We start from the raw sequence: 22,980 nt of genomic DNA on the forward strand, positions 1-22,980 counted from the left end.
CACACACACACACACACACACACACGAGGTCTTCTTGGGTGGCACTGTGGATTGGCTCAACTGTCACCATCTACCATATCTCCCACCTGTCTATCAAAGCCTCTCTGTGTTGCCCTCCTGATCATAGAGACCCATTTGCCTGGGCCCTCCTGATCATAGAGACTCATTTGCCTGGGCCCTCCATGTTACCACCCAACATGCTCAGTCTGGTGTGTGTCACAATCCTCACCGTTAATACCTGTTTTAGTCCAATCCCTCATTTTATCACTTACCTCCATTCTTCTTTCAGGATCTTTCTTCGTTGATACATCAGTTCTCACTTAGCAACGTGAAATCATTTCTGGAAATAATTTTCTGCATTTTGGAGAACACCTGTCTCCTGAATCTCACATATTTTAGTTGTGTTTTACATTTTAATTTAAACTTCTTATAATAGACTTTTTAAATAAATACTACTTTTCCTTTTTACACGTTTGTCACTTTATGTTCTGGTTTTGGGGATGGTGGTGTGTGTGTGTTTGTGATATTGCCTTATGCATCCCATGCAGGCCTCAAACTTGCTATGCAGCAATGTTGATCCTTCTGCCTCCACCTCCTGTCTGCTAGGATTACAGCCATGTGCCACCACACCCAGTTTATGGGGTCCTGGGGATCAATCCCAGGGTATGGTGCATTCTAGGCAAGCAATGGAGCTGCATTCCATCCTTCTTCACACAGTTATTTAAAAAAAAAGATAACTTTGGTAGAAGTGATGTTGTCACTGTAAGACTACGGGGTTTCCTCTTAGAAGCACTCTCTGTCCATTAGTGTGGCAGTTAGAGCATTTCTTGACCACAGCAGGAAAAAAAACTGAGACCCATAATCTGAATATGACCCAGACTGGGACCAGATGTCTCCCAGCCACTCATCTCCTAGAACTTCATCTCCCATAATAAACAGTCTCATTGGCTTTCCTGCAATTAATGTCAACGTATTCCCTGATACTGTAGCAACGTATCATTAGAGAAAAAAGGGAACGTCATCCACCCTCCGGAATTCTCCTCCGCTGCAGTTTCAGAGAAAGTCAGTATATGCATGACTACTGACTGCTGTGCAATTAAAGTCATCTTAAGACCAGAAAGGTTGACTGTCTCACAAGATCTATGGCAAAGGAAACAGGAGTGTCGCCTGCCAGGCCTGTGGCTCGGCAGGTGAGCTTCATGCCTTGGTTCTGTTCTCTTTTGAGTTCACTGAAGCGGCTTTGGGATGGAGCTGCAGTTACCCACAGCTACCGGGATGAGAGCTTCCTTTCCCTATGGGCTTTGGGAATGAACTGTCCAGTACTCTACCTATGACTGCTAGAGTGAGTGAGGGCTTCAGACCCGAGGAGCTCCTTGGACTAAGGTCTAAAATTCCGTATGGTTCACTGACTGAGAGACTAGGTCCACTGAGTGTTAAGGTGAGGTCTTTATAGCCCAGTGGTTGCTGGAGTAAGGTCTTCAGTTCCCTATGGTTCACTGACTGAGATACTTGGTCCACTGAGTGTTGAGGTGAGGTCTTTGTAGCCCCGTGGTTGCTGGAGTAAGGTCTAAAATTCCATATGGTTCACTGACTGAGAGACTTGGTCCACTGAGTGTTGAGGTGAGGTCTTTATAGCCCAGTGGTTGCTGGAGTAAGGTCTTCAGTTCCCTGTGGTTGGTTAGGGTGAGGGCCTCATTCCTATGTGGGTTGCTGGACCCCAGGGGCTTTGTCACATCTGTGCTGTATGGCTCTCCCCTCAGCAGGGCTACTGTGTGATACCTGAATCCGAAATGTTCACTGCGAAACTCATGTTTCTGATGCCTGCCCCAACTGGAGGCGCTGGTTTTAGAAGTACTGGAAACTTTAGGAGGTGGGATCGAGCTAACATAGTTAGCTCACTGTGGGTAGGTTCCTGCGAGTAACTAAAAGTCCCTGGTTACTTTCCACGGCTCTCTGTTTCCTGGCTGCCATGATGCGGACAGCTACCTTCTGCTGTTGCCATGATGTCCCACTCAGGAAGCCTGGGGCCAGACGAGTAGGGACTGAACCCCATGAACACAAAGAGTTCTTCCCTTAACTTGGTTCTGTCACGCATTTCGATCACAGACTGCCGACGGTGGAGAAAAACTGCTGTGACTGAACCTACAGTCAGTTGGAGGAGCGTGCGGAGCGGATGTGAACTGGAGACACCCTGAAGACTCGCATGGAGAGCTGGGATGTGTGGCCGGCCCTTTTGGACCTCCGAGGACCAGGGTACAAATACAAAGGTGGCCAGTGAAGGACCAAGCTTACGAAGCTTCAGACAGAAACAAGGACTGTGCTGGGACTAGAGACTGGTCACATCGCATTCTGGCAAAAAAGAACCTGTCTCCATCTTACTCCCAGACAGGAAAATCTTCGTGAGGCTGAATTCGGAAGGAGTGGGCTAATCAGTTTGACACGGGACATGTCACAACAGTGTTCGGCGTTCAGGCTGTGCCATGGTTATTACTGGTGGCTTTAAGGCAAGTTGGCCGTGAGAATCAGGAGCAAGAGGAAGAGAAGCGAAATCTGAAAAGTAGGCAAAATGTGGAAAGGGACTTTAAAAGTTGTGAACAAGGAGTTGTTATCGAGATTAGCATCTGGCAACCTGAAACAAGAGGCCTGACGGTTGAAACTGCCCCTCTTATCAACGGCATCTCCCCAAACAAAACTGAAAGTGTAATCTTAAACACATCTAATTTTTAAAAAAGAGAGAAGCCAACCCCAGAGAAGCAGATGCATAAATCCACGATTATCCAATGGGCCAGGCTCCTGGAGTACAATCTAAGTGAGGGAGGAGTGATAATATGAACAACGGAGTCATGACCATGATGGGGAAACCCTCAGAATCAGCTGACCTGAGCTCGTGAGAGATCACTGACTCAGGTCTGGCAAATGCATAACCTGCATGAGACCAAATTAGACTCCCTTAATATAGGTGACAATGGTGTGAGTGGGGCAATATATGAGGCCACTGGCAGGGGGTCCAAGATCTAACTCTAAGGCACAAACTGACTTAATGGAGCCCTTTATATATGGAGAGACACCTTGCCCAGCCTAGACACTGGGGTGTGGGGGTGGAGAGGTGCCTTGGTCCTGCCTCAACGAGATGATGGGATTGACTTAGTAGACTTCCTAGGGGAGGCCTCACCCTCTCCGAGGATCAGATGGGAGTGGGGAGTGGGAGGAGAGAAGGGAGGAGGGACTGTGATTGAAACGTAAAAAAATAAATTAATAATAAAAAAAGAGAGAGGCACATTGCACTGGAACAATAAGAGAGGTAGCTTGAGGGCATTTTACAGATTGGTGAGACTCCATGCATCTCAGTCTCCACTGTGCAAATCTGCAAATTCATTCAACAAATTTCCCTGGAGTGGAGGCGCCAGTGTGTTGTAAACACCAGAAGCATGGAATATCTTTCAAGGAAAGCTGTAGGCCCCCAGTGGAGCCAGCCCAGAAGAGACACAATATGAGGTTCACATACCAAAGACATGGTGACAGGGCTGCCCAAATATGTTGAAACTCAAATTGGTTCCACACATCCCTCAGATAGCAGACATGGAGCTTTGGGGTGTACCGTTTGGCCTGTTTGGTTTTGGTCTTGGCTTTGGATGAATCTTTCCCTGACATCATCCCATTTTCCCCATTTGGAATGAAAATGTTTACTCTGTGACATTTTATATTGGAAGTATTAACTTCCCTGTCGATTTTTATAGTTGCTGACAACTAGATCACCTTGTTTCTCAGCAGAGAAACTCTGGGTTTAGCTCTTCCAGTACTGTTAGAACTGTTATTATTATGTAGTCTCAAAACTGGGCTAAATACGTTTTGCATTGTGAGAAGGCTTTGGGGGACCAGGGACGAAACTATGGCTTGAATATCAAATGTCCCTCACAGGTTCATGTTTTGAATACTTGATTTCCAGGTATGGCAACGTTTGAGGACATTCTAGAAATCTCAGTAAATAAAACCTAGCTGGGTTGTTCCTTAAGAATATATCATCCATGTCCACTTCCTGTCTTTCTCTGCTTCCTGGAGTATTCCATGGTATGAATTACTATTCTCAGCCATTCCCCCACCTCCATGATGCTCTCCTCAAGCTCCCAGCTCTGTGATGCTTCAACTCCCATTTTCATGATGCTCTACTACAAGCATATGAGCACAAGTGTGAGATGAAATAAGTAATTATTTCCTTACATGTCTCTATCAGGCATTTCAGAATTAGAATCAGAATTAATTAACATCATAATCACAACATCAGAATTTACTTCTATAACCATGAAAGTCTGGAGAGCAAGAGGGGGGGAAGGGAGGGAAGAAAGGAGGGAGGGAAGGAGGGGGGGAGGGAGGGAGGGAGGGAGGCAGGGAGAAACAGAGACAGAGAAGATCTGAAGGTGGAAATCTTATCCTCACAGGCGGTGAATGAAGTCAGACATACGGAGTTGTAATCTACCAGTTGTTCAGTTGAGACTCCAGAAAGAAATCAGGGCCTTTCATGATCAAAGCCAGAGCCTGTCTTTATACTTTTCTTCATGACCATTCATGTCTATACCTGAAAGTTTCTGTTATTAGAGTGTCTGCCAGTCTGGTTTTCTAATGTCGGGACTGTCTCTGGCCTCATCTGCATTTGATGGGGTTGGTGTCTGTGGTACTGTTATTGAAACTTGCTAACCAGATATTACGTTAGGGGGTCTTTGCTTTCCTCTTGGATTAGGCAGTCTCTCTAAAGAGTAACTAGAATTGGAATTGCTTGTTCTGGGGTGAGCTGATACCTCTGGCGACTGACACACACATAGTGATGCTGACTGCCACCCGCAGAGTGACACCACTGCCCGCATGCCGATGCTAACTTGTATGCACAGAGCGATGCTGACTACTACCCACAGTGTGGCACTGCCCTGTACCTACCTGCCAATGCCGACTGGTAGACACTCGATGATGACGGGTTTCCATGTAGCTCTGCTCACCCGGCCAACATAGCGGCACTGGCCTTGTACTCACAGTAAGGCGCTCACTGACGCTCACCAGAGGTGCTGACAGTGCTGGTTGGGGTTTTTGTCAACTGGACACAAGCTAGAGCTATCCGTGAAGAGGAAAACGCCTCTATCCAGATTGCCTACAGCCAAGTCTGCGTGGCATTTTCCTGATTAATGATTGATGGGGGAGGGCTCGGCTCACTATGGGAGGTGCCATCCCTAGGAAGGTGGCCCTGGGGTTGTATAAAGAAAACCGAGCAAACCAGGCTGAGCAACCCAGTAAGCAGTGTTCCTCCGTGGCCTCTGCTTCAGGTCCTGCCTCCAGATTCCTCCCTTGAGTTCCTGCCCTGACCTCGCTCAGTGACGGACTGTGACCTGAGAGTTGTAAGACGAAGTGAATCTTTCCCTCCCCGGGTTGCCTTTGGCGATGGCGTTTTATCCCAGCAATAGAAACTAAGATGCTGACCAATGTGATATTAAAGGTAAGTTTTCATTCACTTACCCAAGTAGAATCTCAAATGTGGAAAAAATTCCAACTGTTACGGATACCTATTTTATTTTACTCTGAAGTCAAGCACGGTAACTTATGCACTCTCAAACGTTTTTTCTATGCTTAAAATATAAGACAAGTGTGTTTAAATTTTTTCCTTGGCCAGAATAAATGCTACAGTAGACAGGAATATCAAAAAAATACAGTACTATTATAGAGTAAATCCCCCGTTTGAACTCGTAATGTCTCCAAGTGACAAGAGCCTTCGACATGACCTATCAGAGGCAGACATAGCAACAAGCATGTAGTAAATGGTTGAGTTTGCTGGTCCCAGAGTTTCCCCTAGCATTGCAGGAAAAGACGTTAGCATGTTCCCATGATGTTCGGTTCAGGTGGAGGCAGAGAGAAGCTGAGAGGTTGCCTAGAGACAGCCCAACTACAAACCTGCAGAGCTCACATCACAACCTAAGAACATCCCCAGGAACCTCTCTACTCCTAGGTCACTGTGACGTATGTAGCAGGGTCAGCATTATGACTTGGCTGGCAAGCCCACAAACATTTGAATGAACACTCGAACCGAATTTTAAATAAAAACTTGAACTAGTAAGTGGGTCACCCCTTCCCTTCCCATGATTCTGATCCGCATGGAGGTGGCCTGGCAGAGAAAGCTGCTTTTGCATTATTTCTCTTACATTCAAGTGATGGCTTAGGGGGATGGGAAGGCACACCGCTACCGTAAGTGGGTCTCTGTGTGCAGAGGAGGCCTCTTCCCTCGTCCTTACGCAGGCGCAGGCTGTGAGATGGCCAGCCCACCTCTGAGACTGCTGATGCTAGCGGCCGGGTTCCAGAGCCCAGCGCCCGCTGAGTTACTTCTGGAAAAATCTGGTCTCCGGATGCATTTTCCATGTGGTGAGCCGAGCCTCTCCGTTCCGGCAGAGCAGCCAGCACTTCTCCCCTAGCGGCCTTAAATATTTTACAAAGTGGAAAATATTTTTGCCTCCCTGGACTAGGCAAACTGCAGAAAATGGACGGCTCTGCCCTGTGTTTGGGCTGTTCATTCGTTTTTTCCACATCTGGTAATCTCTTAAGCCCGAGTGAACTGAAAGGGTTTCAGGTTTGCAACCCAACCTTGCAAAACTAGAAATATGACTGTGTAGACATTGTAAGTAGAACCTCTGCAAGTTTTTTTCTTTTTTTGGTAACACTCTTGAGTAGCATCACTTCCTTCATCTTCTGGAAACTACACCCATTTCTCTGCAGTAGAAGATGAACATGTTTAAATCAATGTCTGTTCCTACTGAGAAACAGAAAGACCCAAGAGTATGGTAGCTGCCACTTCCAGATCTTGGGAACAGCCTGAGCACCCTTGGAATACTTATTCACAGCCCACACCTGTTAAGGAGAAGCTTTTTCCTGAGAGAAGCCTTCCCGCCAGTCTGGTTCTAGAGCTGCATCAGTCCCAAATAAACACACAGGAGGCTATATTAATTATGAAGCTGTTGGCCTTGCTTGTTTCTTACTGGCTAGCTCTGACTTAAGTAATTACCCCATAATTGTTAATCTAAGTATGTCTCTTACCAGAGAATAGTTCCGGGATCCTACCCCATGGCGTTACATCTCGACCTCTCTTGTGTTTCTCCTACCCAGAGTCCTCCTGGACTCCTAGTCCCTCCCATCTAGATTCCCCATTGGCCAGACAGTACTTTATTGACAAATGCACAGGACTTCCCCAACACACACCGAAACCGAACCTCACCAGCCATGCCCTCTGAACCCTGACGTTTCAACTGTTACCTCAAGAAGTCAAAACACACACACACACACACACACACACACACACAATCAAAGGTTCTTAATGAAATGTTAGGTTACATACTCCTGACTAACGACCTGCTAAAAAACTTGAGACTGAAATGGGATTCTCAACATTTTAGACATCTTGGCGACTAACATAACTTAGTAGAAGTACTACTACTGTCTTAGCATTTTAGACTTTGTTCTCTCGAAAAGCATAACCTATTTCCCCAGGAGCTACTCACACACTGGCTAAGCCCATCTGGCACAGGAGAGAGCAGTGATATATCCAGATGCTAAGAAGAATGAAGACAGGCTGCGTTAACTCAGGCTTTGATATGCTTTCACTGGACTAGTCAACCTCGAGCAGGGCACTCGTTTTTCAAAAGACCTGATCTCAGAAGTGGTTCTCCTCCTCAAGTGTTTTGCCAGATGGCAGTGCGCTGCCCAGAGCTGGAACAGATGAAGGTAAGAAGAGAAACTCTACAAAACGCAGTCTTTCAGGAGACAAGCCTCAGACGTACAATTTATTCTCTAAGATGCTTTTCGAGCTGGGCTTCATAATGAGTAACCAAGAACTTAGAAACTTGTATTTCCATCCACCCCGACTTTATAACGTTTTTTTCATAAGGGTTATTTCTCAAAGCACCTTCTGGTAAGAACATTTGTACCCGGGTCTGTATAACCAGCAGAATTAAAAATAATTACCTTTTTATGAGAGGTGGGCAGGTAACACTAGGGACAATGCAGCCCTAAAATGGAGTGCCTGGTCCTGAACCTGCCAACCTAACCTTCATTCCCCACAATTGCTACTTAGGCCCGTTAGTGCCTCTGGCCCCTGCAAAAAGCTGGGCTTTCAGTCAGCTAGCAGATGGAAAACGGGCCGTTTGCTACTGAGTAAGATTCAGAAAAGATTTTCACATTTTATTTTTTAATTACTTCTGAAAGCTAAAGTGCAATACACATACCTCATAAAGTTATCAATTACAACCATGCAAAGGGCACCCTCAAGCCCATCATGACAGTTCACGCCTGTCATGCTAGCCCTGGGAAGACTGACACACGAAGATCACTCCAAATTCAAGGCCACCACGGGATACGGAGTGTCCCTCTGTCTCAGCTCGCCTGTGCGTATGTACATCAGTGAGTCCATTACCGTCCACCGTGGAGTGGAGCTCATGACCCAGAATGTACGATGGCTATCCAGGGCAGGGACCCTTTTCACACCCACAAAGGAAACCCCACCTACTGCATCTTTAGCAACAATCAATCCCCTTAAGCACTAACCCTGAACCCTCTGTCCCCCAGATCTGCTTCTTCTAGATATTCCCCACAAGTAAAATGAGGCCATACGTGTATGTGTGTGTGTGTGTGTGTGAGAGAGAGAGAGAGAGAGAGAGAGAGAGAGAGAGAGAGAGAGAGAGAGAGAGAGAGAGAGAGAGAGATCTGGCTTCTTTTATAATAGTCTTCTTGAGGCCCTTGAATGTTGTGGCTCTTGAGTGTTGGTAGGACTCAACTGTTGGCCAGTGGCACAGGAAGAAGGTCAGATTTACATTTAAGTAAATAAAGCCCAGTTGTGGTTATTTTAAAAGACATAAATTAGGACCCTAGGTTGGATACATACATATATATGTATGTATATATATATATATGTATGTATATGTATGTATATATATATATATATCACACATATGGTTTTTCCCTTTAGTCTTAACTTACAATCTCTTTAGGGAACGGGAAGTGAGATGCTGCAGCGTCTGGGATGTAGACTCTTACCGCCATGGATGTTCCAGCAGGAGGCCTTCGAGCTCCTTCTGTCCCAACAGGAGGTACTGGCTCAGCTTCATTCACTCTAATAACCACACTCAGGTGTCTGGCTATTTAACACACAGCCCTTTCCACGGCTTTTGCTGAGGCCCTCCACCCGTCTCTGCGCTCACCCACACCCCAAAAGGGCGTGTCCGAGCTGCGTGTGAGGTGGGAGTCCGGGGAGCAACAGGCCAAGGGAGGGGAAGGCGTGAAGGGGGTGCAGAGGTGCCATGCTGGGCTCAGGTGGTCCCTGGCACGTGCAGGATGATGTCACTGTGAAATAACTGAGGAGCCGAAGAACTCCCTGACCAGCTGTCCATCCAAGGCAGTGTTTCTGGAACCTGTGGCCTCTGTGTTCCTGGACAAATCCCACCCTCTCACATCTGGCTCACACACACACACACACACACACACACACACACACACTTCCCCCAACAAGCCTGGAGTGGAAGTTCCTGTCTGGGATACCTCTTGGCCCAGACCCAGACTTAAGGGTCTTAAGGGATAAGGGTCTAGAAAGGCAGTGCTTAAAATATGCATGTGACTGTGAAATATTTACAACACCACCCAAAAGGGACACGTGGAATTAACCAGTCTCGTCCGCTGTGGATTTCTGATTCCGTGAGCTTTAGCGTTTAAATGCCTGGCAGACACACTGACATGTGGAGTCCACATTCCTCCAACCACGTGTGCTTTGAGTCATTGGGAAGAGGGCTAGACAGAGGTCCCAAGGATGGTAACCATGCCAGGGCACCCTGACCCTCCTGTTAACAGTGGCAGAGTCATGGGCAGGGTGCAGGTCATGGCTCCCTGACCCTCTATCCTGATCCTCTTGATGACAGAGGAATCATCTTGTCCCCATGCGTTGCTTGTACCCTCCCTCGGCTGGACGGTGCTGCTCCCGGGGCCTGGCAAGCTATGACGGCCATCCTATTTCTGACCCAGCGCTGGCTTTGGAAGAGCGAGGGAACGCAAGAGTGAGTTCCCACAGCCACATGGTCTCTTGTACGCATGGTCTCCTAACACCCACATGCTGTGGGTACCTGCATGTGCATGTGTATGTAACCTCACCATGTTCTTGAGTTTCTTGCCATGTGTTTTGTGTGTGTGTGTGTAAAACTGATGGCGGGGGGGGGAGGCAAGCCATCAATCAGTAGGACAAAGCAGCAGGAAGCTGGAGTGAGTGGGAACTCCACGGGCTGGGAGGAGGTCTGTAAGCCAGATCTGAAGCCAGAACTCTGTAAGTAACAGTCTGTGCAGCAATATCTTTCATACCCCGGCCCTTTAGCTGAGATTTCTCCATCCAGACTCAGCTGGCTACCATGGGAAGCAGACCTGAACTCACTGTTGGTTGATCAGCATAACTGAGACTCCCAACAGCACACCCATGTAAGCTCAGAAGCAATGGTCACCAACTGGCAACAATACAACACTGTCCATGTAATGAGTGAAAGCCAAAGGAGGAGTGTCCTGGGTTCCCCCGTGCTATCCACCTATGGAAGTTTTTTGTAATAATTGGTTTGGGTTTTCTTTTATAAATCAACAAATTTTAAAAAACCAAAGACTGCAGGCATAACCCCAGTTCTCCCACCTTCCAAAGGGGATATGAGTGAAGTCCCATTGTGAAGGTTGTGAATACACACACACACACACACACACACACACACACACACACATGTCACAGAGGCTCACTGTCACTGTCAAGAGCCTGGAGAGGGACCTAAATCTCAAGGAAAGAATAGCTAGTGTAGAAGTGAGAGGGACAGATATGGGCAGGAAGAGCCAGGTGAAACTGTGTTTAGAAAATAATTATTTTGTTCCCTCTGTCGCCAACGCTAGTAAACTCTCCCAGCTGGCAGCACTAAATCACTAACACATTTTACCGTCATCTGTAAAACATATGGAATAGTTGGGGAAGCCGATTACTAGGCAGGCTTCTTGATATTCCACCCCGGATTATGATGTATCCAAAATGCTGCTCTGTCCCAGCAGGGAACTCTGCTCTAGACTGGAGCGGGTGCTGCCTGGAGAAGGTGTGTCACCCCATCACACATAAAACGTCCTGCGCAGTGTAGCTGCTGAGGAGGAGGAGACCAAATGTCAGCTCTCAAAACGTAAACCGAACAAATCAAGTGAAGCGTTGCTGTCAGTCAAGTCTTTTGGTGGGGAGTTGAACATGCCTCAGAGGCAGTGCTGTGTTCTCAGAGACCCCAGACGTGCCAAACTGTCAAGCACCACTGAGTGTAACACAGAAAAGCTCCCCTGGACGGACTGCAATATGTGCACGTGTTTCTTTTTTTTTTTTTTTTCTTTGGTTTTTACGAGACAGGGTTTCTCTGTATTGTTTCAGAGGCTATCGGTCCAGCCTGGCCTCGAACTCACAGAGATCCGCCTGCCTCTGCCTCCCGAGTGCTGGGATTAAAGGCGTGTGCCACCACAGCCCGGCGTGCACACGTTTCTGTTTGACTGCTGGCACCTCCACTCTCCCCATCTTCTGGGATCCCATCATCACCACCTGTGTGCTCTGAGGGCAGTCCCCAAGTCTCAGGAAACCCTGGCCGCTTGCATTGCTTCTTGATGAGTGTAGGCAGGCTCCTCGGAGGCCCACATTTTGGGGGTGGTCCTTCCAGTATGCCTGGTCTGCAGAATCATCAGATGTCCGGAGATGGCACGATGCTCATGTGACTCTACCAGCTCCCGTGAGCACCTGAGTTTGTTTGGGGTGTGCACACCACAAGGTGAGATGGAGCTGGTGTAGACAGTTGGGTCTAACCCCCAGGCCAAAGGGGTGGTGGCAGAGGAGGCGAATGCACATTAAAATGAAGTATGATGTAACCACATTTGTTAGGTATTTGGTTCTAACTCAACGTTAAGCTTTAACAAAACAAAGTCCAAACAGTTTTGCACCTGCTTCATCAGTTGAAGCAAAAGCTCCCACCCGTTCCTTTAGGGCCTTTGACGAGGAGCAAGCGACAGTGTCTATCTTAGAGTTTCTATTGCTGTCATCAAACGCCACAACCATGAGCAGCTTGGGAAGAAGAGGGTTCAGTCTGCATCCACACCCACCATGTGCCCATTATGGAAGGGATTCGGGACAGGACCTTACTCAAGCAGGGAAGGAATCTGGAGGCAGGAGCCGATGCAGAGGCCATGGGGTGATGAGTGTTGTTTGCTGGATTGACCCCCTCCTGGCTTAATCGGTTTGTCTCATTATTAACGCCCAGAACATGACTGCCTGAATGTGAGCAGAACAATAACACCAACAACAGGCATGCTAACACGGGCAGATAGAGCCCACAAAGCCTTAGTCCCACACGAAGAACCACAGGCAGCCAAGGAACACTGAGAGGGGGAGAAATAGTCTTCCTCGGGGAAGAGCACACGGGGTGGTTGGCTATCCAACATCAAATGGTATGCCCCTGAAAACACACACACAAATAACATTATACAGACCAAGCAGACTGCGCCCATGTATTCAGGTGTTGTGGGTGTTTCTTCCCCTCCAGCCTGGTCCCAACAGCCTCAAGTAAACACATGGATGATATATTATTTTTGGAACTGTTGGCCAATAGCTTGGGCTTCTCACTGGCTAGCTCTGTCTTAATGATTAACCCATTTCTATCAACCTATGCATTGCCACGAAGCTGTGGCTTGCCTGGTAATGTCCCGGCATAGTGTTACTCCTCCAGCAGCATCACAACTCTGGCAAGCTCCTCCCTACCTTTCCCAGAATTCTCATCTCATCCCGCCTATCTTCCTGCCTTATTGGCCATTGGCCCAATGCACACTTACGCACACACATATACACATATGCACACACACAGGCATGCACGCACACACATACACACATGCACACACGAACACACAATACATACATGAACACATGCACACACACATGCAGAGACACACACTCATACACACATGCACACACTCACACACACATGCATGCACACACACACTCACACACATGCACACATGCGCGCGCACACATGCTCTCACATACACACATTCATGCACACACGCATGCACACTCTGGTTCTGACATTCTTCTGCAGAGATGATGCAATGGATGTTCTCTCTTGCATATCATTTGTCATTTTCCGGTTGTATTACACATGAATGGGCCGTCGCTACTTGGGTTCCTACGTCTGTTCCAGGCAGAATAACTATGATTTGATGAGCCTCTTTAGCTACACCCTCTTTCCCTCTTGGGTCTCTCCTGTGTTATCTTCATGCCAATCAGCTTCCCAGCCCTGTGACAAGACACCTTGAGGAAATGAATTTAAAGAAGGAAAGGTAAGTTTGGCTCGCGTTTTCAGAGGTTTCAGTACATGGTCCGTTGACTCCATTGTTTGGGGGCCTGAGGTATGGCAGACATCGTGGTGGGAAGTGTATGGTGGAGCAAAGACACTCACCTCATAGTGGCCAGGAAGGACAGATGAGAATCAGAGGGAGGAAGGGGGAGAGGGGGACAGAGATGGGAAGAGGGTCAGGAGAGGCATCGTGCCCTGATGTCAAAATATCACTTTAAAATTCACACCCCTCATCATCTACTTCCTTCCAACATCCCATTTGGCCAGAAGTAGCCCCACTGAAGAGGTCAGAGCTCTTCTGCTCCGATAATTATCTCAGAGGCCCCACCTCTGAGCACTGGTGCTCTTGAGACCAAGCCATCCGCGTGTGAACATATGGCGGGCGCTTATGATCCACACCAGGCGTTTCCTCTCTCCCCCTTCCTCTGCCCTGTTCTGCTGACCTCTTTCCTCTGGTCGCTTCTGTGTATGACAGAGGTATGTGACCACTATCCTCCCTGGCTTCCTCCTAGTACCATGCAGCCCTCCCATGTGCCGCGGTTCCTTTGGCGGAAACTATCCATCCTTGGATACCACCTGATTCTCTGCAGTATGCCGTTCTGTGTATTTCTGAGCCAGGTGCTCTGATGCCGGCCTCTCTATCCACTGCGACTATTGTCTATGACATCCCTCGGTGTAGGAGAAACTGCAGCCGGCCTCAGGTGCCCGGGTCACCCTGCATGAGTATGCAAGGCAGGCATTTCCTCCCTGAGCTAAGCCTGACCCCATGCCCAGAGACTGCCGGCGAAGAGACACCTGACCCAGAGACACCAATGAGGAAAGGACAACACAGCAGAGCCAAGCACCTGAGCCAATTGGACCTTAGGAGCGAGTATAAAGGCAGGCCTGACATCCTTAATAAAGGGGTCTGCAGCATGCTGTGCTACTCACTGACTCCCAGAGCCTGAGTCGTTAGTAGTGTGTCTTCTCACTCCCTCCCCCAAGGCATGTCGAAGCAGGGTCACCCACAACACCTTGGTCATCACCATGAACTGGTAAGCAATGTCCTTCGGGGGCTCACTCAGAAACCAGCTCACTGAGTTCATGGAAGGTGCCTAGATCCCATCTCATTGTATATGGCCACGCTGGAACTACTCACCCTCAGTGTTTGGAGATACCATGGGAGATGACAGGATTTTCGGTGTCTCTGGTTCAGTGTTACTTTCTCTTGGAACATGGTATCTTCATCAGACCCATATCTAGGGCCACTCTCAAAGACATCTGAGGATGAGGCAAGATTCTGGCCTTTCGGGACATCTCTGAGGGTCATCCTCTCTAAGTCTCACTAAGCCATCTCTGCCACAGTTGCCACGAGCTCTATACATGGGTGTCAGCAGAGGCTAGCGTACAACTTCATGCCAAAAGAGTTTCTCAACTTTATTGACCATTGTGAGCTGGTAGATTATTCCTACTCGCGTTATACACTTTCAGTGGCAGTCCCTCCTGGTGTTTAAGAGTGTAGTTGTGCTATGGAACCTCTGACCCTCAGACTTCAGGAGAGCAGGGTACTCTCTCCCCCTCCCATCCAGAAGGTACACACTGCATCAGTGCCCACGGAGGTTAGAATCGGAATATAGCTCAACATTCCAAGGACACATAGTAGAAGACATCCCTGTAGCCTCAATGCTCCACAGCATTGGAGGAAGCCTCCATGATGACTCGGAGTTCGTCCTTGCAAGTACAGAGGGCAGTAGTCTCGGGGTCTTCTGGCCTTGTAATGTCACAAGTGGAGTTGGATGGGACTCTTGAGGCCCAACTTCATTACCAACAAGGGTTGGTGATTGTGTGGGATGGGGATTCTTGGCACGGCCACATCCAGACTGGGGCATAGCAGAGCGCGCATACACCGCTCAACCACTGGCCCTGGCTCCTGCTGGAGTTGGAGCTTCCGTGAGTGAGGCTCACAATGAAATGAACGGGTTGAGCAAATGTCTAACTGCACAACGAACCTCACAGGCTGCCTTCCTGCTGTCGCCTCAGCCCTCGTGCATCAGTAATGATTAGTTCTGTGGTGGCTTGAATAAGAATGGCCCCTAGGTTCATATATTTGGAGGCTTAGTTGCCAGGAAGTGGCAGTATTTGAAAGGGTTAAGAGGTGTGGCCTTGGAGGAGGCGTGTCATTGGGAGTAAGCTTTGAGGTTTCAAAAGTTCACGCCAGGCCCAGTGTCTCTATCTCTGTCTCTGTCCCTGTCTCTGTCCTCTGTGTATGTGTGTGTGTGTGTGTGTGTGTGTGTGTGCACGTATCAGGAATTAACACACTTAGCCACTGTTCCAGCACGTGACTGCATGCCACCATGCTTCTCGCCATGATGATAATGGACTGAACCTCTGAAACTGTAAGCCAGCCCCAATTAAATGCTTTCCCTTAAAAGACTTAGGTTGGTCATGGTGTCTTTTCACAGCAGCGGGAACAGTGACTAAGACAAACTTCTTTAAGAATACACCAGTTCTAGTTCCCAGCGCATATCTATCTCTGTGTGAGTGGGAGCGTTGTCATGGGCATTGGTATTGCAGACTCCCATATCACAGACCCCAGACGACCCAAGCTACGAACCAGAGACACAGCACCCAGGCTGCAGACCCACTCGTGGCTGTGCATCCCCAGACAGCAGGTGGCCCCCAAGCCTGCCTTGTGTTCTAGTATTTGATAAGGAAATGTCTTTCTGGATATACGTTTCTCTGATTGGTTGATGAATAAAACACTGATTGACCAGTAGCCAGGCAGAAAGATAGGCAGGGTGACCAGACCAGGAGAAAGCTGGGGAAAGGAAGGCAGAGAGAGGCCTCAAAGAGATGCCATGCTGCCCCAGGACTAACATGCTAGATTGCAGGGAAGCCACAGCCTCGTGTCGATGCACAGATTAATAGAAATGGGTTAATAAATAAGACAGAGCTAGCCAGTAAGAAGCTTGAGACATCACCCGACAGTTTAATGACTAATATGTCTTGTGTGCTTATTTGGGGCTAAAGGGTGGCAGGACCTGGCAGGACAGAAACTTTCTTCTACAAGTAGTGTCTTATTCAAAAGTAAATGCCCACGCATTCATTCCTGGATGAGAGGAAACCAGGAAGCTGGCCATAAAAGGGTGTGACCTGGTCCCTTATGAATGACAGCTGTAGACATGTTTCTTAAGTTTTCTAACTCAGTTGCTTGCATCTTTCTGGAAGAAGGAAGGTCTCTTCTGGGCTTCAGTCTCTCTCTGCGGCAGAGTCCATCAGTGCCTGGGAGGCTTCCCTAGGCCTTCCCTGCTAAGCAGTGATCATGAGCCTTGTCCCTGGGCCCGACTTCTGAAGAGCAGTTTCTGGTCCAGCACTAGCAACTAGACCATAAGCAAAAGCTTTGGTCTCTGTAACTGTGAAATGGGATTAATAATTGATAAGTCAGGGTTTGGGGAGAACTGAATGGGTAGCCAGTATGAAATGGCAGGCTTCTTGTATGGCATAAATCCTGGATGACACTATCAAATCATTGTGAATGGAAAACTGAAAACAAGGGCAGCCACTGCCACGGAACGCTTCCTCTGGATTAGTCTAGAACTCCAGTGTGGCACAGAATTGTGAAATGTGCAGACAGGCTTTATGTCAGTGGGAGCACCTGCCCAGTTTTGGGTGGTCTCTCACTGCAGGAGTCTGGTGGCTCTGGCCACAAGTGCTCCCGTGCAACCCAGAAGCTGGAGGTGACAGGCCTGAGCCCCAGATCTTCTTCCTTTGGATGGGAGCCAGGAAGTGCTCGGTGGGTGGGCAGAAACCCAGCTTCGTGGTGACCACTTAGGGAGCTAGCTCTGCTACTTACAGGATGAAGCAGACAAGGACTCTGACGTTCCCTGTGCATGAGGCACTGTGGGGAGGAAACTCGGGGCACGAGCCCCCAGTTGGCATGCTCCAGCCCAGCAGGGAGCTGGGGACACAGGAGTCATGGCCTTGGGCACCTTGCCAGGGTTCACAGGCTGGTGGGAAACTGGGGGAAAAATCCCAGTCACAGACTGAGGCGGCTACGGGGGCACTATGGTGGACAGCATGGTGGTGTTTGAAGGTGTGGGGAGGGGGAAGGAGAGGGGGGGAGATGTCCTTCTGGGAAGTGGAAGGACTTGAGCTAATGAGCTACAGAATGTCCTGGATGTCCAGGGAGTAGAAAGAAGTCATGTGGCTTAGCATTATGATCAGGGGGTAGAGGAGCCCACAGCTCGGGATCGGATCTCCCTGGGGAGGAGCGTGTTTTTTGGGGGTGGGCTGGGTCAAGGCTTGGGTGCAGACACACCACACCTCTAGGTAGCACCAGAGAGTTGGGACTGACTATAGGTGCAAGGGGGAAGCTTGTTCCTTTAGTCTTTGTGTTCTACAATTGTGTAAGGAAGTAAAACACAAAGCATTGGGAAGATCTCAAAATGCCAAGCAAGGGTCCTTTTTAGGTTTCAAAAGAAGCCTGGAGCCTGTCCCTGCAGACAGAATTATTCAACCCTGTGCTTCATACACAACTGGCTGCCAAAATTTCTCAGTGCCAGATTGTGAGTGAACCCGCTGTTGACCTGCACTAATTAAGCAGCATTCTCTGTCTGAGAAATTACCATGGACAGCAAAGGAATTGCTAGGGTGACCTCTGACGGCCTGGTGGTGCCCTGTCCTCATTTTAAAAACACTGCAGAAATGATCTCCTTAAGAAGGAGGGTGCAGACCAATGAATCCAACTGCTCTCCTGCCATGCAAGGGAAAACACATGAGAAGCCAGAGCACAAACAGACATGGAAGGTTGCCCCAGAGGCAATGCATGGCAGTTTATCTAGGGTAGGCTGGGGCACGGGGCCTCCTTCAGAGGCCACAGCACAATGAAGGACCAGGGAAGCTCATGTCCATCCCCCAAACACCTACTCCTCCTATTTCCTCGTGACTTCATAACCCATGCCGGAGACCACCTTAGCTTCAGACAGCGGGAGTGAAAGCATAGGCTGGAGACTTCTGGTCCATCAGTAGACGAGTTTGGCTACAGCTTGTATTGTTGCAAAGGCTTCAGCTTGTAAGGCAGCTTGTGATGAGTGTTTGGTACTGGCAGCTGTCAGGCAGGGACAAGGATGGGAAAGGCACGCCTTGCACAGACCAGACAGATAGTAGCCAGCTTCTGCAGTTTACTGCACTCTGAAGGTCACTCACCCCTCTATAGAAGCCACTTGTTTTCTCCCCTGCTTCCAGTCCACTTGCTGCCTAACACAAAGGACAACACACACAAAGGCTCTGGACACATTCCAGGGAGTTCCCGAGAAAGCTCACTAGTGTTGTGATGGAAAGTGTTCACCCTAGGGCCTAGAGGCCTGACTGTCTTAGTTGGGATTACTAATGTTGCAACCCAGTAAGTGGACTTTCAGAAAGTGTGGAAACAATGATCTCTTGGTCACACAGTCTCAGCAACAAAGTATTCACTCTAGGGTCTAGAAGCCTGACTGTCTTAGTTGCAGTTACTAGTGTTGTGATGGAAAGTGTTCACCCTAGGGCCTAGAAGTCTGACCTTAACTGGGGTTACTAGTGTTGTGATGAAAGCATCTTGTAGAGGGAAGCATTTATTTTGCTCAGAGTTCCACATACCAGTTCATCAATAAAAGCAGTGAGGGCAGAAACTCCCACAGGGCAGGAATCTGGAGGCAGGGGCTGATGCAGAGGCCATGGAAGGTGTTGCTTACCGGCTTGCTCCCCATGGCTTGCTCAGCCTGCTTTCTTACAGAACCCAGGACCACATCAGCTCAGGGATGGTACCACCCACCATGGACTGGGCTCTCCCCTATTGATCACTAATTAAGAAAATGCCTCACAGCTGGATCTTATGAGGGCATCTTGTCAACTGAGGGTCCCTCCTTTCAGATGACTCTAGCTTGTGTCAAGTTGACATAAAACTAGGCAGCACTCTGACCAGTAACCAGAGAGCCAGCCCTATCTCCTGAAGGTTTTACATTCCTCCCAAATAGAGCTTCCAACCCGGGACAAGTATTCAAAGCATTATCTTGTGGAGATACTTCAGACTCAAACCACGAGATTATCCGCATGGCATTTGAACACAGTTGAGTGAGAAAGAGGTGGCCATTGCCTAGTTGGAAGTTGAAACAGTGTTTCAGTGTTTGGGGTAGATAGAACCCAGTCATTTAAATTTGCATTTGCATCAATACATTTTATTGAAGATGGGGTATTTTCTCTTAACACCTTTCTTCCAGAGTTTACACTCAGCAGCATCTTCCTCTTTTGTACTCTTAGAGAAAAATCAGAGCGGTGGTCCTTGACACCAGTCTGAAGTGATGGGTGGCTCCTCCAGGAAACCAAGTGCTCACAAAGGCGGGGGAGGGGCAGAGTCTTAGGCACACTACTCTACTGGGGGAGGGTGGAGCCCCAGCTGTTGCAGTGCAGACACATGGCAACTCAACTTGAAGTCCCTCTTGTAAACAGCTCCTATCGTAATTCAAATGTCAACGGGCCTTGTGATTTCAAAGGTCCAGGCTCTGTAGGAATCATGGCTGTTCTCTGCGGGACACTACAATCACATGTGCAGACTCTAGGGTTGTGGCTTGTCGTCTCTGATCCCACCCCGCATGCCAGGCAAAGGACAGAAGAGCTGCTGGCCCTCATGAGAAAGATGCTTTCTGCCCCAGCCCTCTGTACGCTGGGGACTAGCTGGTGCCGACCTGGGTGGGATTGTCTGGGAGGCTGCATAGCACCAGTGCAGTGAATGCCAGGTCCCCTCGGTTCATGTTTAGAAGGTTAAGTTGACCCTCTTTTCCAAGACCCAAAGGGAGAATGCAACATTTCTATGAATGTAGTTTTTAAAAACAAATCAAGAGTCATAAAATAATCAATGTCAGATGGCTGTATGCTGTCCCCAGACTCCCTGGTCTAGACCCAGGTACAGCCATCTTGTCCCTGTCTTCACTGTCTGTTTCACCTCCTTCTTGCTTTGGTTGTCTCCACGTGAGTGACCATCTTTTCCACTCATGTTTTTCAACTTCAAAAACTGCAGATAGCCCCCTTGTATCATCTCTTCTGAGCTACCTGTGCCATCAAACCTGTATCATTTCTCTTCTGAGCTACCTGTGCCATCAAACCTGTATCATTTCTCTTCTGAGCTACCTGTGCTATTTCCATTCAGTTCTTGTCCTTCTAAGACCTATGATGTCATCACCAACAAGATAATAGGGGGAACTGAACTATCAACTGTCTAAGCATGCTCTTTACGAATTCAAGTGCATGCAGTAGTAGGTTAGTAAGACTTAGGTATCAGTAAGTGGGAGATAACTTGAGGCCTCATGCCCCAAGGGACTAAGAGCCTCAACAGCTACCATAAACTGTCACCAAATTCCACCAAAAAAAAAAAGCCCCCTATGGTTTATGGAGCTTCTCAGCCTCTCTGGTGCTGACAGCTCCCATGAGCTCAGAGTGCAGAGCACTGTGAAGCTAATGCCATGGGCATAATAACGGAGGAAATGCACAGAAGAAACAAACCCAAGTAAGTTGGTCCTAATTAGAATATGAGCAAACTTTGGTCAGTAATAAAAAAGAAAGTAAAAGTCACGAAGGATAAAAGAATAAGGGGGGTGAAAGCACGGTTTTAGGGTTACTACTTTTCTTTTGAAGAACACATTCACACGAGAGGTTTCTGTGGTCAGGCACCAACGTGTCAATAGTTCAGTTTCATCATCGTATCAAGAATGAGCGTCTGGGGGGCGGCTGTTGCTTGTGGCCTGTGTGCGCCCGAGACCCACAGACACCTGTTACAAAAAGGCCACGCTACACAGGAAAGGCCAGCTCCCTCCCAAAACAGGCCTGGAAAGCAGAGTAGTCTGTTTAAACTGGGTGAAAAGAATGAGGCCCACATCTGCAAAGAAAGCCTTTCAGGGGAATGGGAAAAATGAACAAAAATTGCTTATTCCAGAAGGCCTGGGCCAAATCCCTCTGTGGCCAGGCTTGGGACCACGACCACATTCTTGCTTTGATGTCTTCAAACAACAGGGATGTGCCAATGTTGAGCAAACCCATGACATATTCCCCAGAATATGAATCATTTTATCTTTCAAATACCAAAGCAATCATAAGAACCTCTCATTAGAGACTGAGACGACCAGACCGAGTACGGCTGTCCATCTTCTGTCCCCTGGGCCTTGTTCATCCTGAAGAGACCAAAGAGGGGCATCAAAGGTGGACAGCACAGGGCCATGGCATCCTTGCCACCTTGCACCTCAGGTGTGGCTGCCACGGTGGCAGGCGTGGGGCAGAGAGGCACAGAGTACAGAGGAGGCTGAGCTGGCTTCCGTTGTGTCCAGTGCTGCTGCCTGCCCCCACCCTCTCTTCTCCATCCCTCTCTGCCTCCTCTTCAAGCACCATCATGAGACAGACGCTGGGTCATCTTTATTGAAGAATATCTGTGCAGATGGGCCATGTCTCCACTGTTTCTATGAGGGATTTCTTAAGAAGAGGGAAGCTCAGAAGAGGGTGAGTCCTGTAGACAGGGAATTCGGCAAAGGCCCCTATAAAAACTGCCCCATCTGACTCGATGGCTAAGCCACGGATTCTCTCTCTCGTTTCTTCCTGTATTCTTACTGGCAGGTCAGCAGTCACTCGACCACAAACAGCTGAAGTTTCCCATCCAAGGTGGCAGTGGTAAGCTGTAATACACAGTAGAGCCCCAGGTTATGACTCACCACTCTTCACTGACTGAGTAACCAAAGAGGAAAGTGGTCCCAAAGTTTACACATTATTCGTAATGTTTCGGATCAAAGAGCAAAGCTCATTAAATTAGTAAAATCTGCCGCAATAGTGTGATACATCTACTTCATTAGTCTAAAATACATTCCAGCGATGCGTTAGAATCTGAAATGCTTTGACCTTAGGGTTCTGAATTCCAGGGCAGCCTGGGTGACAAGATCTGATCTCCACAGAAATGGAGATCACAGGACCAATGGGACATTGTCAAGCAGACCAGCGTGTGCCTGCAGGACTCTCAGGACAGGAATAAAAGAATCAGGGAGAATATTTAGAGACATAGTGGCAGGAAAAGATTACAAAACTGATGAAGGATATATAAACATCTGTGCTCAACAAACACCCAGGATCAGCTGAAAAGAGGCCCTCACTCATTCACGAAGTAGTCAATCTCCAATGCCAAAACCAGGCTGAACCCCTGGCGGCAGAAGAAAAGTGGCTCGCCAACCAGGATACCCTCAGTGGTTGACAGACCGAAGCGATTAAAAGAAAAGCTCCCTGCTAACCGAGAATCCTGCATCTGGCAAACACTGGAGTCGCGGTAGGGATATTGAAGCTTCCCAGGTACGGAAAGGCCAAGGGAGCTCATTACCAGCAGACCTGTCCTGTAAGAAATGCTGGAAGGATCCCACTTACAAGTGAAGTAAGACAACTTTACACACGAACTCAAAGCCACATGAGGATAAAATGAGCAACTACTAAATTAATTCTACAGTAACAGAACGCTATAATTTTTGAGACTTTATTTTTGTGTGTATGGGCATTTTGCCTGCGTGTATGTCTGTGTACCGTGTGCATGAGCACCATT

The 22,980-nt window shown here is 48.3% G+C and overlaps 1 protein-coding gene across 3 annotated transcripts in view; it reads right to left on the minus strand.

Annotated features, from left to right (window-relative positions):
- Positions 1-322: 322 nt before the first annotated feature.
- Positions 323-22,980, minus strand: part of Wdr27 (WD repeat domain 27) — a 92,598-nt gene continuing 69,940 nt past the window's right edge. For 2 of the 3 annotated variants that reach the window (XM_040758273.1, XM_040758271.1), the window contains exon 25: positions 19,573-22,075. In XM_040758273.1, the coding sequence (XP_040614207.1) occupies positions 22,025-22,075 (51 nt within the window). In that variant the 3' untranslated portion in view covers positions 19,573-22,024. Of the gene's footprint in view, positions 2,551-19,572; positions 22,076-22,980 lie in introns of those variants that run through there. The other variant, XM_040758272.1, reaches the window with a different exon arrangement.

This window comes from Mesocricetus auratus, unplaced genomic scaffold (assembly GCF_017639785.1).
Source record: "Mesocricetus auratus isolate SY011 unplaced genomic scaffold, BCM_Maur_2.0 Super-Scaffold_100018, whole genome shotgun sequence".
Lineage (NCBI taxonomy): Eukaryota > Metazoa > Chordata > Mammalia > Rodentia > Cricetidae > Mesocricetus > Mesocricetus auratus.